Raw genomic sequence first — 19,000 nt, 5'->3', positions numbered from 1 at the left:
CAATGTGGCATTCATTTCGTCCAGCGTGTCCAGAAACGACCTGAGTACCATCGTGTAGACACTGGCACTTCTGTCATGGCATTTGAAGGGAAGAAACTGCCCGAGAAGGTGAAGGTAATGGTGTACAGATGTGACATGAAACCGTATATTCCATCTCCCTGCATTACTTCCATTGCCTCAAGTTCGGTCACATGTCCTTGTGTTGCGATGCCACTCCCATCTGTAGTGACTGCGGCCACCATCTTCATGTGGGAAGCCCTTGCATCCTACCACCTAACTGTGTAAACTGCTCTGCTCACCATTCTCTCCAATCACCGAAGTGTCCAGTATACATGAAGGAAAAAAGAATTCAGGAAATAAAGACTGTTGACCGTCTCAGCTACTTTGAGGTCCAGAAGAAATTTGACAGACTTCACCCTGTGTATCTCTCCTCTATCTTTGCCTCAGTTATGCCTTCCCCTTCTCACCCCTCCCCGTCACCCCCATCCTGCCCCCTGTCCCTTTCCTCACCTTTGGCAGCTCCTGTCCCTTCCCCTTCAAGAACCGCTCCTCCTCCTCCTCCTCCTCCTCCTCCTCCTCCTCCTCAATTGAAAATCTCCTCTTCTCTTGCTTAAGCTAGGAATGGGGCTCCGTCTCAGAACACTCCTCCCCTACATTTTCAGGACAGGAAGCTTGCACCCTTAGGCCAGAGGAGGGACCGATGCTCCAAGGGCCCCAAAGCCACTCACTCTCTGTCCAATCCTGACATCACTGCCACCTATTCCCTTACTGATAATGCCTCCTCCCTCCCTCTGAGGGAGAAGAAGTAGCAGCACAAGCGAAAGGACGAGGCTTCCCCAGCTTTCCGGAGAGCTTCGCTCCCTCCATCTCATCCCGAAACAGTCCCAGTTTTTATGGATGTCACCCTATCCTCGTTGGTGAAGACCACTGACCAAGTGACGTGACCTCCCCTTGGCTACTTTATGTCTCACCTGGTCTCTCATCACACGATAATCCAGTGGAATTGCAACGGATATTATCACCATCTCCCTGAAATACAACACTCTGTTTCCTCAAACTCTTCGTTCTGTCTTGCTCTTCAAGAAACTCACATTCGTGATGACAACTCTCTAATGTTTTGTGTTATTGGGCATTCTGTCAGCACTGCGCCGGCCGTGGAATAGCGTCTGGAGGGTTCTGCAGTTTGACTCTCGCCGATGTCATTAGTGACTGAATCCCCCTTCATACCAACCTGGAAGCGATAGCGGTTAGAGTGCATACAACTGCAGCAATCACCGTTTGCAATGTCAGCCTCCCTCCTGGTAGGCCACTTCCTTATGTTGAACTGTGTACTCTAGTACAGCAACTCCCACTCTCATATCCCCTCCTTGGGGACTTCAGCGCACACCACCCCCTGCCGCCGCCAGCGAGACAGGTCCCCATGTTGGGCATTTCGTAGGGCCTATTGGCCTTTATGTATGTCTGCTGTGCACGTCAACACCTCTCTCTCGAATTGCATTGATGTGGTCGTGCAGGGCATCTCTGCCACTATTCTTCATGCTGCTGGCACTGCTGTCCCACTGCGCACAGTTCATCAACCAGTTTGATGACCAGTGGTGGACCAAGAATGTAGCAGTTGCTGTCCAGGACCTCCAACAGCCATTGCAGCGATTTAAATGACACAGACCAACCTCCTCACTTTTAAGTGTCTCCATGCTAAGGCTCATTACCTTACTAAGCAAGGTAAAAGGGAATGCTGGGAGTGCTATGTTTCCTCCCTGGGAATGTATGGCTCTTCATCCCAGGTCTGGTCCAAGCTCTGTAGCCTTCTGGGCTGCCAGTGTCAGTCAACTGTCCAGGGGCTTATCCTCCAAGGTGCTCTGTCTAGTGATCCATTGCTCCTTGCAGAACACCTCGCGACACACTTTGTGACAGCATTGGCGCCCTCTTCCTATTCTGCCACCTTTCTCCAGCAGAAATACAGCGTTGAACAGAACCCTTTCTGTTTCAACCCTCACCAGGCTGACCCTATAATGAACCCTTCATTGAATGGGAATTCTTGCAGACTCTTACCTCTTCACATGACATGGCTCCAGCCCAGATTCCATCCACAACCAGATGCCCCAACACTTGGACATTACACAGAGGCAATATATGCACGGGGCCTTCAACCACATTTGGCTCACGAATGCCTTCACCTCACAATGGTGAGACAGTATAGTAAGTTATCCCTGTCCTAAGCCTGGGAAGAACCCAATGTCTCTTGACAGCTGCCACCCAATTAGCACGACAAACATACTTTGTAAACTGCTTGAGAGGATGATTAGCTTCTGATTATGTTGGGTACTCAAATCTCGGGGCCTGTTGTCCCCGTATCAGTGTGGCTTCTGGGAAGGATGACCTCCAGTTGATCATTTACTCCGATTGGAAACTGAAATCGGACAGGATTTTACTAAATGTCGGTACCTTGTCACAGTCTTCTTTGAGCCTACAAAAGGCGTACGACATAGTTTGACGCCATCGCATTTTAGTTAAACTCCATGACTGGGTCTTTTGCGGCCCCCTTCTGATTTTTATTTGCGAGTTTTTATCCCACCAGCTCTTCTGGGTTCCAGCTGGCACTTCACTCAGGACCCCTCGGATTCAGGAGAATGATATCCCCCAGCGTTCTGTATTAATTGTCACACACATCCACATAGCCATCAGTGGGGTTGTAACCTCTATTGTCCTTCAGGTTACCCCGGCATTGTATGTCGATGATTTTTGTGTCTGGTGCAGGTGCCACTCGGTAGCGTCTGCCGAGTGCTGGCTCCAAGGTGCCATCAGACGGACCTCTGTGTGAGCTGTCTCCCATGGCTTCCAATTTTCACCCTCCAAAACACAGGTTATGCATTTTTACTGTCAATTCATAGTACACCCTGTTCCAGAACTTTATTTAGGTGGTCAGCTCCTAGATATTGCATCACAGTCCTGTTTCTTGGTCCTGATGTGGTTGCCCCATATTTGCCTCCTGAAGACTACATGAATGCGGAATTGTAATTCTCTCCACCTCCTGACCAACACATCTTGGGGTGGAGACCATGCTACCCTTCTCCATCTTTACAGTGCTCTGGTCTTGTCCAGACTAGATTATGTGTAAGTCAGGTATATGGCTCAGCGGTTCGTTACACTCTGAAAAATACTTAATCCTGTTCGCCTTGTAGGGTGCATTTGGCTATTGGTGCCTTTCACACTAGTCCCAGTGACAGTCTCCTCACAGAAGCAGGGATTCCTCCTCTACAAATATAACAAAGCCAGCTCCTGGTTTCTTATGCACTCACCATTCGCAGATTCCCTGACCATCCTGTGTACTCTGTCTTCTTTGCAAGCAAAGGATGTCTCCATCCTGATCGCCGCCCCCAGCTGGGATTGCCAGTTGGAATGTGTATCACTTACACCTGTCAGCATCTCCATCTCCATTCACTGGAATGCGCCCCACGTATTTATTTCCTCTCATATGCCCCCTTTGGTGGTGCCTAGACCACGAATTAGGACCAACCTATTCCAGTGTCCTAAGGTCTCTGTCGCCCCTATGGTCTTCCAGCATCTTGTACATTCCATCCTGGCAGAGTTCCAGGGTGCTGCCTTCCTCTGCACTGATGGTTTTAGGGCGATAGATAAAGTGGGATACGCTTTCGTGTTTCGTACTGACTTAGAACAACATTTATTGCTGGAATCATTTAGTGTGACTGCTAGCCATTACAGGGCCCTCCATTTTGTTACCCATGCCTCCCTCCGCAGTGTTTTAATATGTACCAACTCATTGAGAAGCCTGCTTTTCTCGTCATCCTTTGGTCTCTGCTATCCATGACCTTCTCTCCTCCATTGGCGGTGTCACCTGCTCAGTTGTCTTTCTCTGGCTTCCAAGTCATGTGAGTATCCCAGGGAATGAACTGGCTGACTGTTTAGCTATATAAGCTGATACTCACCTTCCTTTCCTTTTCATGACTCCAGCTGTGGATATGGGGATCTATGTCAAATTTCTCTTTGCCCTAAAGTGGAATGACATCCAATGTGCTACTGCTCTCAGTAATGAACTCAGCACAATCAAGGAGACTACTGTGCTTGGCGCTCTTCCTTCCACTCCTCTCAGATGGAGTCCACTGTTTTATGCTGTCTATGCTGTACAGGATGGGCGCATGGGCAGGCGGTGGCCGGTATGGAATAATAGAAAATGTTTTAGAGAAAGGCCATTTATTGGCTAAAGCATGTTGGAAAGGGGCTACATAGGCCTAGGGAGGTGAGGGTGAGCCAGAGCTTAGAAATTGGCGAACATTGTTCGCGAAGCTATCGAAAGTTGTTGTCTGCCAAAACTAAGTCCACAGTGCCGCAGCACCGGGAGAAGCGAGAGATGTTCAATGCTACAGGGCGCGCATCCGACTCGTGGGTGAGGAGCAAGAATACAAGAGAGCCAGCCCGACGACAGGCGGCCGGGTATGTTTGACGAACCACGCGGCTTCCTCCGCCGTGATTGGTCAGGACCGAGCAAACCGTGCGGGCGGCATGGAACTTTCCAGAGCGTTGCCTGCTAAGCGACGCCTGGGACAGCGTTACCTCGTAAGCACATGAGAGAGGCACGTGAACAAGGTGCCCTTCATCTCGGTGCTGACTTCCTGTTGCTAAACCGTGGGACAAAAGAATTTACAGGCAGCTAACACTGCCGGCCGTGGTTTGGCCGCAATGGAAAAATGAAGTTACTGTTTGGAGGCTCATATAATAAAGTAAAATCCCTTATTGTCTGGCTCATCCTTTACAATGCATTGGTCATACCAGGCTCACCCGTCGTTTCTCCTGTGTAACTAACCGCCCCCACAATATGGTTTTGGAGCCTAACTGACGGTATCCTGCATATTGGTAGAATGTCGCCTTCTTTTGGCCCTTCGTGCTAAGTAAAATCTTCCTTAATTTTAATATTAGCAGACAATTCATGGATGGTTGAACTGGTCCTCAGTTTCCTCTGTAAAAGTGGTTATTTCCAGATATATTATTATGCTTTACTCCTGGAGCAGTGGCAGGGTGGTTGTGGTTGGGGCCTCTCTTCATATTTTCATGGTCTGGCACCCCATGACCACTCCCCGATCGAAAGACCACTCCTTTTTTTCCAGTTTTTAGATTTGATCTAACCTTTTATGCCTTTTACTATGTGTGTTTTAACTTCCTTGTTTTATAGTTCATCTCCCCTGACTGGATCCATCCATTTTTAGCGGACCCTCTTTCTTCTGTGAGTAACTTTGGAATCGTGGGACTGATGATCTCGCTGTTTTATCCCATTAACCATCTCAGTTAATCAATCAATCTCGAAATTTGTCAGGGAAAAATGCTTAAACTTGTATGGAAATCAGGGAATATCACTTAGGGATGTGGCAACCCTAGTGTATATCGAGCATCTTTTGTGGCCTTACCAAAGTGTTTGGTTCTGTGACTCAAGACATGCTTTTCCAAACATTGACATGCTAGAATTTTCAAGGAAAATCTCTTAGTTGATGTTATCATATTTGGCAAACAGAAAAAAAGAGTATTTGTTGACAACAATGGCAAGAAATTCCTGTCTGGCTGGAAACACCCTCAATTAGGCATTCCACAATGTCCAGTATTACGGCCAACTCAATTTTTTTATTATATCAATGATATGCGACGCCAGGTTCAGTCAAACACCATCCTCTATGCAGATAACACCAATAGTCTGCTGTAAAACTGATAAAGACTTAATTTTTTGTATTGAACAGACATGCCGGGAAGTGGAGACATGAGTCAACAATTATAAACTGAAATTAAACTTTCCAAAAACAGAAATTGCCCATTTCATCACAAAACAATCGGCCAGTGTGAAATAAGCTGTACGGACAAAAAATTGGACACTGCAAACTGTGTCTAATTTCTTTCTGTACTAGTGAATAAAAATACGCTGTGGAACTATTACAAAGGATTCTCATTTTCACAAAGAGAAACCCACAACTTTTTGAGGGCAACTGCTTCTTGCATCAGTAAGAGACTAAACCTAGAGCAAGTTACATGTTACCTATCAATGAACTAAAACTGTATGAAAAAACTCCACATCTCCCATCTTTCAGCCATTTTAGCAAAACTCTCCCTCTCACTCCATGCCTACCTTCTCCCATCACGTACTCAACCCAACACAATCCCTCTGCCTAGTCAAGCTGCAATTCCAGCACAATGTAGTCAGCTCTGGTATTATAGCTGACCAGGTTATGTCTGTCTTCTATTAGCTCTGAAGAGGAATTTGTGTAAAATCTGGCAGCACTAGCAGCATTTTTAGTCTTTTTTTATATGTCGTTCAGTGCCTCAACTATGGGATGAGCTAATACTCTTAATCCTTCAATTATTTGAAGAGTGATCTCTAAAGGGATGGGAACACAGTGACAGAAATAAGAGGTAAAGGGTGTAAAATAAATAAAGATACACTACAACGTGAGTAATTACCATAAGTTGTTGCCATGTTTATGACAATACTGGTTGTAGAACCAGTTTTCATGTCTTAAGTTCTTAGTTAGTATCTGAAGTTCTTAGTATAGGAGAGAATATATTGAGAATATATTTACATGTGTGACAAATCTGTTACAGAACACATTGTGTGTGTACTGTGACAGAGTACTGCGCATGACAACTCACCTCATAGTTGAGCTTTTGAGAGGTTAGTATGCACTCAGACATGACTGAAAATGTTGCTTAGTTTTCCAGCTATGTCCTTCCTCAGCACTAACTAGTACAGAATACACAGGTGCACTTTTCCAATCGATCACATTGTACTGGTGTTGCAATTCTCACTGTTCAACAGAGCTGTGTATGTTCTCTGACCTGTCTGGTCTCTGTTACAAACAGCGTAGCTGCAATGAACTAAAGCCCAATAAATAAATAGTGAGGCCTTGTTACCATTGAGCACTATCTCTCCCAGAATAGTGATGACTCCTCGCCCATCATCTCATTCATTTTACTTGTGAGCAAGCTATACCCTTACTCTACTACCTCTCCTTTGAGGGAAAGATATACAAACAAACTTGCGGCTCAGGTATGAGCACCTACATGACCGTCGCATATGCCAATCTGTTTATGGGTCATCTAGAGGAAACTTCCTCAACCAACTTCAATCCTAAGTACCTTGTCTGCTTCAGGTTCATTGATGGTTCTTTTATGATCTGAACCCAGGTCTAAGAAATTGTCACCTATAAAACTTGAAAACCATATCCTCTACCCAGTCTTCAACTTAGTGTGTCACCTTTTTGGACGTTGTATGCCATCTGTCTGATGGCTCCATGAAAACCTACGTACTTTTAAAACCCACCAAACATCGCAGGTGCCTTCACTCCAGTAGCTGCCATCTCTCTAATACTAAAAAGTATCTTCTGTATGGTGCTGTCACCCTTGGAAAACACATGTCTAATGATGAGCAGTCCTTTCCCCAGTGTGCTGGCTTTCTCACTATAGCCTCACACAAGCACACCTTCTGAACCTAGTCCACAAATAGTTTTCCTCTCCCATATCGATACACACCTCTAATTCTCAAATTGCCCCAAAACCAGTTGCAAAGGAGCACCTCCCTTATTACCCAATATTATTCTGGACTGGAACAACTTAACCATTTTTTCTGCTGGCACTTTTAATCATGCTCTGAATGAGGAATATCTTTCCCATCTCTCTCAAACTGGTATTCCCCCCACCACCCAATCTAAATCATATCCTGAGTCATCCTTATACCACACCTGTCGTTCTTGCCACATGGTAATATCTCTGTGTTGGCCCAGGAGCGAGACCTGTCCCATGCATCCATCCAGCACATCCTATTCCAATTCTGTTACAGGTGTCCCCTACACCATCAGGTACTGCTATGCCATATATCAATTATGTTGCAAATTCTGCATGACTTTTGTATGGACCTGACCATGATCCAGCTGTTGATGTGAATGAATAGCCACTGCCAAAGAGTGGCCAAGAGTAAAGCTGACCACCTATATACCACTCAACTTCAATGGCTGCTTCACAACCTGTATCTTCTGCATCTCCACCCCTCCAATAGCAGTTTCTTTGAAATTACACTCTTCCTGTCCATCCCCAACCCCCCACCCCACCACCCCCTGCGCGCGCACACACACACACACACACACACACACACACACACACACACACACACCTCCTTCCTCCATACCCTCCATGCCATTTTATTGTAATTTGGTGCATCTGTTCATTAATTTGCATCCGTATTACCATAACTATATGGTGAGTGTTTATTTTTAATTTTTTCATGGTTATTGTGTCACCCAGCAGAAAACATTAAATAGTATTTTAGATGCTCTGTTATGTAAAGTTCTGGCAGATGCTCTTTTAGGGGTCTCTTTAGATGTCTACATTTTATGCTTATTTGTGTTTATTTATTACAGATTTATTTGTATGTGTTGAAGTGGACTCATACGGACACTACTTTCGTAAAGCCAAAACAAAACTTGTTTGCAATTCAGCTGCACCACGTTGGAATGAGGAATTTATTATTGAACTGGAAGGTTCTCAGAACCTGAGAATTCTTCTGTATGAAGAGAGCCAAGACAGAGCAATACTTAGGGCAAAGTGCACTCAAGTTGTAAGTAGATCTATGAATATTTTGAATAGTGTATTGCAGCGAGGCAGGGGTAATGGGGGGGGGGGGGGATTTTGCATTTATTTCTAATCAATTTTCTTAAGCAAGAAGTACATGATGTCAGTTGTGACTTTTCACGTACTAGCATGAGGCTCATTCAATAAATAATGATCCACAATTTTTTCACAGAAGATATTTGTTCATAAGAATCAGATGTTGGTGACACTATCAGTCAACATTTCTTTTACATATACTATTTTTCTGCAGTCTCCATCACATACTGTGGCGTAATCTTCAGAAGCATGAATTGCCTGTTAGGAAAAGCCCTTGTCCTGTGCTCATAGCCATTAGCCATGTTTTCACTGCATGACTCATGCTCTTGTCATCTTCAAAGTGTGTCCCACGTGCAGAATCCTTAAGTGCCTCAAATGGATGGAAGTCCAATGGTGCCAGTCTGGGGTATAGGATGGTTAAGGCAGTGATATCCAACTGAATTTTGAGACTTCTGTGTGAGCGTATATTGTTGTTTTGGAGCATGATTTCTTTTGGATTCTTGTTAGACTAAACACATTGGAAGCAGTTATTTACTGTGCTCAGGGTCTGCAGATATGCCTTTGAATTATTGGTTAACCCCTTTAGAATGGCAGTATCACTATTGGAAAAGACTGTCATCGTTACTTTGTCTTATATTTCATCTTTTTTGGTGATTGCCGGTGGTGCCAACACAGTGACTGCCTTTTTGTTTCTTATACATTGTGTTGCACCAAGGTTTAGCCGCCTGTGATGATCCATGACAGAAAGGTCTCTCCATTTGCCTAAACTACTCTGGCAGTTCGGATGAAATGGCTTGTCTTTGATTCTCATGGCCTGTTGTGAGAAGCCTTCTTGAGCACTCCTTTGACAGTTCTAATTACACACACACTTCCAGTGCACACCAAAAGTTGTGGAGCCAGTTGTTGAGTTTTGAGGCACCAAACTGCATGATAACGGCATCCGCATGGTACACAATGTCAAGAGCAGTGGCTGTGAGGTCATACTGAACATGGATGATCCTAGAGGTCAGTTTGTGTACTTTCAGATGCTTTAACTCTTCATCCGTCACCAAAAAGTACTCCTGTCAACTATGTCATTACCATATACGGCACACAAATGTTTATTGATGTACACCACAGTTTCATTTCTACAACCAAGAATTCAATCACAGCATGTTGCTAGTAATGAGTGTAGTGTGTAGATGCTACTTTTATGGTTCACTACAACTCTCCTATCTGGCAGAAGTGTTCAAAACTTCGTACATGTGCAAAAGAAACATCGAATTTGGAGCACCTAAATCAATGTTCTCCTGTATTAACAGTAGTAAAAAAACTTGGAGGCATTATTTATCGAATGACCCTCATACTAAGTAAATCTGAGATATTAGATTTGTCATTCAGATTATATGCTGAATAAATTTTGCCATGGTCATTTTATGGGGTATGCTCTGGTACAACTGGGAAAAACCCGGGGATTTTTTTATGCGGGAGAAAACCATGAAAAACCTGGGAATTTTCTAGAATTCCTGGAGTTTTTCATTGCTTTAGTTCTTAGTTAAATTTTTGTAATTTTGACTGGTAAGAACTGATAAACAGCAAAATGTGTCAAAGGTTTTAGGATGAAGACTATGGAGTATTTCATAACAGCAAACTGCTTAACTGCTTCCTATGAGCGTGACATCACAACTGTTAATGTATTAAGTTCATTTTGAGCAGTTGCCAGTGGGCTCATGCACATGTACAGTTGAGTTGCATATGAGCAGTGCCTTCTCCTCGTTCTGGATACTTGAAATGTGGCTGCAGCAGTGCCAAGAAACAGCAATGCTACAGAGAAAAAATTTTCTGGCGTGCGCAAGTTGCCAGATTTGTGCATGCGCAGGGCAATCTGGGTTTTAGTAGGGAGGGGGATAGTGACCAGTGTTTACGTTTAGTGATTTTGCTGTTTCCTCATGCCCTATTTCCTCTTCGTTTACAGTTCACTCGTCAAATGAAAACAAAACGGATTTATGTGGCCGGGAACTATAAAGTGGATTAAAATACATGCACATAGTTACAGAAGGCTGCTATTAGTTTCAGTTTTCTGATTTTATTTTATTTCCGCATTTTTGGCAGTCAAGCATTAATCACTTTGCACAACAATGAAGTTATTTTTGTCAGTTTGCTAAATAAATGTGGCTTTTATTAATCTTGTCCTCAGATGCAGTCAATTTATAAGAAACGAAGTGCTTCATTCCACACTATTGGCTACTTTCAACTGCTCACTGAAATTCAAGTGAACATTTTCATCTTCTGGCAAGTATGGCATTACGCCATAATAAAGAATAACACACGAGACAATATAGTACTGGTACTCCAAGAAAATTTGCATCCCGAAAAGCACATTGAAAAGCTTAATATCAGGTTGGGGCCTAATTCATTGTGAATCTGGACATATGAATGTGTGCTTTAAGCCTAATTATGCATCTTAGTATGGTTTATGAAATTCCTACGCTCTTGGAGTATCCTCTAATGTCCTATTTCTTTTATGGTGTCATTAAGATCTCTTAACACCATATGTGTACGAACATACGGGCTTCCTTCATCATCGTAGCTGCCCAAGCGCAGTAACTCCTTTTTTCTGGCGGTCACTAGCAGCTGCTGAAACAAACCCATGTCTAAGAAGTCGCAGGAAAAAATTACGAATGGTTCTTCGAAAAGTATTATTTGCAAAGGAAATTTTCCTTTATGCAAGATGAACTATGTTATGTATGAAAATGTGCAATGAATTTCTTATATCACAGAGCATTTGACTCGCATTTAAAATTAAAAAACTTTCAGGACCAGCCACTTAGATTAATTTGTAGCTCAGAAGACCAGACATTATCATTGTTTAAAATTATACTGGCACATTTATGTGATGTATCTCAAAGTGTTTCAAACGCTAAAGGGACCAATGTTATATGTGTAAGCTTAACTTTTCTTATAGCTTATTAATCTTCAAGACCAGCATTATATGTCAGAGCTTAGCTTTTCTTGTAGCTACACTACATACATTAATTTAAACCACTAACTTTTCCTATTTGTGCATTCACACTACTTAACAGTGATGTTGCTATTGGCTGACTACATCATGTGTCCTATGCTCTGAATATCTGGTATCATTGGCTGATGAGTTCACGTGACATGAGCTATGATAGGCTTACAATAGTGCATTGCAGTCTGTTTCAGTGCTTTGGAAATAAATTTGCTGTTTGGTGGGATTCGAATTAATACTTTCATAATACAAAAATATGCAGTACATCGTAATATGAAAATTTGCAGCATACATGTTGCTGCACACGAAAGATCTTTCCAAAACTTCTTTTTTTTTGTGGCTGAGTTTCATTTTCTATAGTGCCGGGAAATTCTCGCTGGTGTATGACACCTTTACCATTCGAAGGATTGATGTTTTTATAGCTCTGAGGGAAAGTACACTGTTGCTTATCATGGAAAAGGTATGTTTTTAACCGAGAGATCTGGGAAAAATCCGGGACCTTTTTTTTCCCATGTATACACCCAGTTATAGTTATGCCAGTTCTTTGTTTAAGAAATAATTATAGTGTACAGGACCAAATTAACTCATTCAATTATTAAATTAATTCCGTACCTGCATATCATTTGAAATCCTTCTCCTCAATTTGTTTGGTTAATTATTATTATTAATATTAATCAATAATGTAAAGTGAAATAATGTTTTAAAAGACAGGGCATCATTTTCAACCTTAGTAGGAAGTACTGACTGACATGGATGCACAAGAAAGTTGCCATGTTTGCTGAGGCATCATAATCTAATTTTTCTTCAGAGCAATAATGAGTAGTTATGTTACATAGTATGGTTCATTGTGCTGATTACCTTGTAGTGCCTGCGTGCAAGTGAGCAAGATCTTTTTAGTGTGTCTGATGTTTTTATATCCTTGCCACTTCCGACTGGCACATGATCTGTTATTCCTTTGCATATTTTTTTGTCTTCTTATCATCTATCTTGAGTCTTGTGCTTAAAGTGCCTTCTTTATTCAGGCAATGAAACTCAAACACATTCTCCCCAGACTATAAATAGTCTATTTGATTACAATCTGTCAAGCAAGTTCAGTGGTTCAGGAAGCAGCCACCGTCCCTCCATTTCTTCTTCCTCTTTTTTCTTCTTCATATTCTGCCTCCTCTTCAACATTCAACACTTTAATGATCACTGTGGTTAAGACACTGCACTTTCATTTGGGAGCAGTGCAGTTCAAATCTCCATCTGGCCATTCTGATTCTGCTTTGGTCAACATGAGTTTCCCAAGGTGGATGGCTGGTGGGTAATGCCAGTCCTCTATAGTTGTAAGTTCTGGCCATGCTTCCACAACCATCTTTTGACATGTAGGTGGAATGTTGTTTCCCGTGGGGTTTGGGATATTTGCTTAGCTCTCAAGATGATGAGGATGAGGATGAGGATGAGGATGATGCAGAGCAGGATTCATAAGTCTACATTTTGCTATTTGATATCCCTGTGACACTTCCTGTGTCCATTCCAGTCTGAGGCATTTTAGATTTGTAGACAGCATGCAGTGACTTGCATCCTGTCAGTCCACCCAATAGCAGATAACACTGAACTTTAGATGCTGACAGCTCTTGTTGGAGTGACAAGCCCACATTATGGGTTAAGGTGTATGTTCCATTATGATTAAGTGGGAAGTGGGAGAGATGGGGATCAGCTGATGGACATTAATAAATTAGTTCCCTTTAATTTCGAGACAGCACTTTTCTTTAAAAATATGTCTAATCTATACACAGCCTTGTTAGGGTGTGAATGGGGCATGATCTTAATGGCATCATAAGTAGCAGTAACTTCTAACAACTGATACAGCAATGGGAAATACACTCTGGCATGCACTTCACTGTGGTTTCCAGAGTATGTTTGTAGATGTAGATGTAATTTCATTTATATCATGGGGTGAAAAAGGTACCATTTGAAAAAAAGAGAGCTTCTTGCAGAAGCTGTTCAGAAATGTATATGAGGTTGTGAGTAGCCAAATGTAACTAGTAGAACAAATTATATGAAAATCTAAAGTTTGGAAATTAACATTCCACAAGTTTTTATATTTTTAATGTAAGATCGTACTCTGGTTATTAGATTACTACTACCTGGAAAATTTCTAAATGATTTTTACTAGCATTACCTAAATTGAAATTGTACATCAGTTGAAACATTGAAAGCATCAAGAACCAGTCTTCATACGACACAATCCAAAGATATGTATGCACCCACTACCAGGAAGGAAAAAAAGATAAAGTTTCAGTTTTGCAAACTATCTATGTGAATTGTATCCTGTAGTTAAGAAGCAGGGCAAGTACTGTATTCTGAAGCAGTCAGCCTCAGTTTTAACTCAGCGTGCCTTTTATTTGAACTATTCAACTGTTTTCTCAGTTTTGTCCCTTATTGTATTAGCTGTTCACCCTATAAATTAGTAGGCTGCCACATGACTTGTGCTCTTTTAATGTTGCTATTAACTTTTTATTTGTTGTATGAAGCCTGTGATTCATCATTTCTTATGCAAAATTTGGATTATGTGCTACTGTTAGTTGTACATTGTATTTGACTTATGTAATTAGGTATGTAGAAGTGAAATGTGTCTTTGAAATATCTGTTTAATTCTTTTTCAGTTATTGTTCCTTCTCATTAAGTACATCATTTTTATCATTGTGTATCCATTGTGGAGGCTTATCATGTGCAAATAATGCATTATCTGATATACTAATGATATCAACTTTACTTTACCTTCCAGTTAAGCAGATCGTGGTTAGGGGATCAGCAGGTTGCAAAATCCATGCCGCTTCAGAACTGTACCTTAAAAATATCATTAAAATTTGTGCCAAGTGAGGTAACGCTCAGGAGAGTTCCTGCTGCAAAAACCTCAGGACTGTTTGGGGCTAAAATTCAACAAGTTTGCAAGTAAGTCATTGTTTAATAAGAAGAAATAAATAGTTTTGAAATGTATCACATAGTAAATCAATTGATGAGGTGTATATACAAAAGTGCAGTATTGAAGAATAGCTCTCTAGGGAAATAAAGGTGATGATTCATCACGAAAAGTGTAGCTTTCGATGTTGGGAGCATAAAAGCTTGTAACAGAAAAGTAAGAGGAATGGGGAGAGAAAAATTGAATGCATTAAATAATGTTTTGTATCACGAATAATCTTTGGATTAGCAACGATTCATCTGCTGATGAACTGGTGAATGGTATGCTCACTTTGAAATTAGGTAAGTGCACTGGCTTTCAGGTTTCTGTTGCTCCATGTCGTCCCTCCCTCCCCTCTGCCCCACAAACAGAGACAGACCCAGACCCAAACACTCACCTCCATAGCTACATATGTAAGTTTGTGTGCTTAAATTGAAAGAAAGTAATAAGTTTACTTCTTTTGTATGCCACATAACATTAATGTGCAGATGAGGTGTTAATTGTCCGTTGTTGAATTTCCATTGTATTATTGTATCCTGTAAACATCCATCTTGCTGAAATGCAAATTCTTGTGTGCAATATTCAGCTATAGAATATAAGAGAGACAAGGTCACAGTACAGAGAATGTCATCTCGAGCTACCAAGAAGTTCCATCTGGTTCCTGGATAATGTTGGTCATGGTATTTAACTTTCCTGCAAGTGATGTGAGGTGAGTCCTGAATGTAGTGAACAATCCAGTGTGATCCAAGATACTTAGAGTGAGTGTTGTTCTGAACCATTTTGTTACAAAAAAAGGCTTTTAGCAGCTGGTTTGCTAAGTAGTTGTTGAGATGGGAAGCTGTCACTTCAGTTTTTGTAGGGTTGGGACACTATCTCCAATGTCGGTAATAATCACCAAGTAGTCTCAGGTCTTGTGTGAGCACGTTTTCTCCATCCTCTAAGTGTTTGCTTTGTAATGTAATGGTAGTATCATCCGCATGGCAGAACTTCTTGGATATAGTTTCTGGCATGTAATGTACGTACAGGCTGAACAACAGGGAGGCTAGGACAGATCCTTGTGGTAGACCATTTGTGTTTGTATATGACTTGTTCGTTTTGTTATGAAGATGTGCTCGGAAAAACTGGTTTTTCAACATTGTTGGACAACAGTGTTGTTAGCCTTAAGCAACATACAATTTGCTTTAGCTTTAGCATTAGTCCATCCAGCCACACTGTATCATAACCAGCAGTCAGATCCACAAACACCGCTGAAGTTTATAGTCCTTTATGGATACCAGTATTGATATAAGAAGTGATTGCCAGTACTTGATCACAGCAGCTGCAGTTTTGCCTGAAGCCTGCTTGGTAGGAAGACACTTTACTGTCACTGTGTAGTAAATCCTGTTGTAGCTGAATTTTTCTATCACTGTATAACATACCGTGAGAAAGGCAGTTGGGCATTAGTTTGACGGATTGTCTTTCAGATTCCCTGGTTTGAGAGTTGCAAGGGTTTTTGCTGTCTTAAATGCTGCTGGTATGTGACATTTGCTCAAGTAGACTGAGTAAAATCATGTAGGCCATTTTCTTCCATTTTTTCCAAAGTGGGTGATAAATTCTGGAACACTTCCATCTAGCCCTGCTGTTTCCCTTAGCTTTAGGCATCCACTGTCTTTCTCGACCTCATTGTCAGTAAAATGAAGGCTGAAAGATGACCCTTCATTGAGGGAGCCATATATTATTTTCAGCCCTTTGTGCACCTTTTTTGTGTTGTTGCTGTGTAGAGGAACATTGTCTGCTCGCAACTAGATGTGTTATGCAGTCGTTGATGAGGTGATCTCTTGTTTCCAGCTGATTTTTGGTGTCATTGCTCCTTACACTATGAGAATGGTCCCCTTTGTTTAAAATGTGACCCCCAACCATATCTAGAAATCACTTGAAATCGTTAGTCATCCACAATGAGTGTCTGAAACCCACCCATCGTCTGTTTTTAAGTTCTCAATAAGATCGTGCCCCTGTTTGTTTCCTGTTTTAAGAATCTCACAAATTCACCAACGTTTATGAAAAATGCTGGCACTTCTTGGTTGGTGCTCTTTAAATTACACATTGCTGCATGTGAAATGTAGCTAATGTATTGAAATATTCTGTTATGATTGTAAACAGTTATATCTTTTCCTCACCAGTGGAGATTTGTTACCAGCCTTATGTATAATTTCTAATCACCCAAACAAATAATATCTGAATAAGTTATGGCACGTCAGCAACAAGTGCGCCTTGCTGAACGTGTTCCACCTGATGTTCACTACGTGCAAGGAAGCAGAACTGTACTTCTGAGGAGTATTGCCATTTACCACTAGATGGCAATGACAGGCCTGTGACAGGAACTAGAGTAGGAGTACTGAGTGAGTGAATTAGGCAGGTCTTGTACCTGGGTCTTCCATGGGGTGTGGCCCAGGCAGCAAGGAGTTGGTAGTGGGAATGACATAGGACGGACCAAGATGTTGTGAAGATTGAATTGGCAGCAGAATACCAAGGGGTGGGAAGGATTGTGGATAGAATTTCCCTTATTTCGATGCCCAATAACAGACCTTGTGAGAGATGTGGTTCAGTTGCTCCAATCTGCCAGTCCAGGGTGATATTGCATGATGAGGGGGTTGCTCCTTTGCAGCTGGTTCTTTGAGGTGGTGGGAGCATTACAGAGCTGTGTGAACTTGTGGTACAGCAAATCTGTTTGCAGAGTAGTTTGAGGATACTGCCTGCCTGTGAAGGTCTTGGCGAGACCTTCAACATACTGGGCAATGCAATTCTCATCACTGCATGTATGCCATCCAGGGCAGGGGTGTTGGACTGCATATGAGCAACTTTTTCAGATTTAAGGGATGACAGCTTTATAAATTTATCTACCTTTGGTGGTTAGTGCAGTTTTATGTAGACAAAGGTATGAATGGAGCCATCAGAGATGGAGGTCAACATGCAGGAAAGTTACACATTGGGCTGAAGAGAACCAGATGAAATGAGTGGGAGAGAAACTGGTGGCTATGGAGAAATGGGGATAGGGTGTTTTGGCCCTGGGTCAAGATCATGAAAGTATCATAAGTGAACCTGAACCAGGCAAGGGGCTTGGGGTTTTGGAAACTTGGAAGGTTACCTCGAGATCACCTATAAACATTGGCATAGGAGGGTGCAATGTGGGTGGCTATGGCCTTGTACTGTGGAATTGTTTATACTAGATGTGTCACGAAAGATGCCCAGGGAGGGTGTGCGCAGCACATTTGCTATGCGTAGGTCTTGGACACCAACACTTTGCGCATACCTCCTATACTCTGTGACTGAGTGTACTGGTGTTTTACTTTAAGGTTTTTTTGTCAAGTTTAATTGCTTCAAATATTGTTGCTGGACATCATTATTGCAACTGTGCAGAGTTTAGGGGTTTCCCTGCTCATATGTCACTGGACCCAGTCCTCAGACAGAAACACCGTATGTCTGTCTTCTGCACTGTGCAACTGAGCGCTCGGGTGTTTTTTGAGTTTCCTGTCAAATTTCTGTTTGGCCTGTATACACAAAGGATCAACAAGTGTTTCTTGTGTTGAACTATAGAAAAACAGAATTGTATTTGGAATGTTGACTTGAATTCATACAAAAATTTCCCGGTGTGTACATTCCCAGTGATTTGATGATTCAAATATTAGTGAAGAAATTTCAAGAGACTGGATCTGCGTTACACAAACAAAGGCCTAGAGAACCTAGTGTTTTAACCAAAAATAAATTAGACTAGATTGGGGAGGCCTTGGAAAGAAGGCCAAGAAAATCTCTGCACTTTTTGGCATTTCAGACTGGTGTGTCAAGAGCATCTGTTCACAGAGTTGTGCACAAACTGAATTGAAACCATACAAAGTAACGCTAGTGCATCTACTGAGGAACCTGGATACTGTTGCCTGATGCCGTTATTGCAACTGGCTGTTACAGTCTGTGCAGGATGGGGAAGTTGATCGTGAGATGCTTTCTTTTTCTGATGAAGCATGGCTGGATTTGTCAGGGCACATAAATTCTCAGAACAATTGACATTGTAGCTCCAAAAATCCTCATGAATTACATCAACAATTTCGGCATGATGTGAAAACAGGAGTGTGGTGTGCAATTAGTGCAAGACAAATTATCTTTTTCCATGAAACAATATGATCTGACAGGTATGTGAACAATACATTGCATTCTTTTTTTTTCCCTCAAGAATTAAACCTAACAAAAAGATTTATGGTTATTTCTTGCAGGACAATGCAAGACCACATATCTACATACAAAGTGTTTTTGTTGGTAGGATAGTTGACTGGCCTCTTCGTTCCCCAGATCCAAAATCTGTGTGATTTTTATCCTTGGGGAACGTTAAAAGAAAAGGTGTGTGCAACCAATCCCCGCACGTTTGAAGAGTTGGA

General features: G+C 42.0%; 1 protein-coding gene across 1 annotated transcript in view; it reads left to right on the top strand.

Moving 5' to 3' along the window:
- Positions 1-19,000, top strand: part of LOC126199105 (active breakpoint cluster region-related protein) — a 122,080-nt gene that overhangs the window by 78,181 nt on the left and 24,899 nt on the right. Inside the window, exons 12-13 of the mRNA XM_049935862.1 lie at positions 8,412-8,608; positions 14,421-14,587. Coding sequence (XP_049791819.1) covers positions 8,412-8,608; positions 14,421-14,587 — 364 coding nt within the window. The remainder of the gene's footprint in view (positions 1-8,411; positions 8,609-14,420; positions 14,588-19,000) is intronic.

The sequence above is a fragment of the Schistocerca nitens genome, chromosome 1 (assembly GCF_023898315.1).
Source record: "Schistocerca nitens isolate TAMUIC-IGC-003100 chromosome 1, iqSchNite1.1, whole genome shotgun sequence".
NCBI lineage: Eukaryota > Metazoa > Arthropoda > Insecta > Orthoptera > Acrididae > Schistocerca > Schistocerca nitens.
This window is presented reverse-complemented; position numbering and strand designations above follow the sequence as displayed.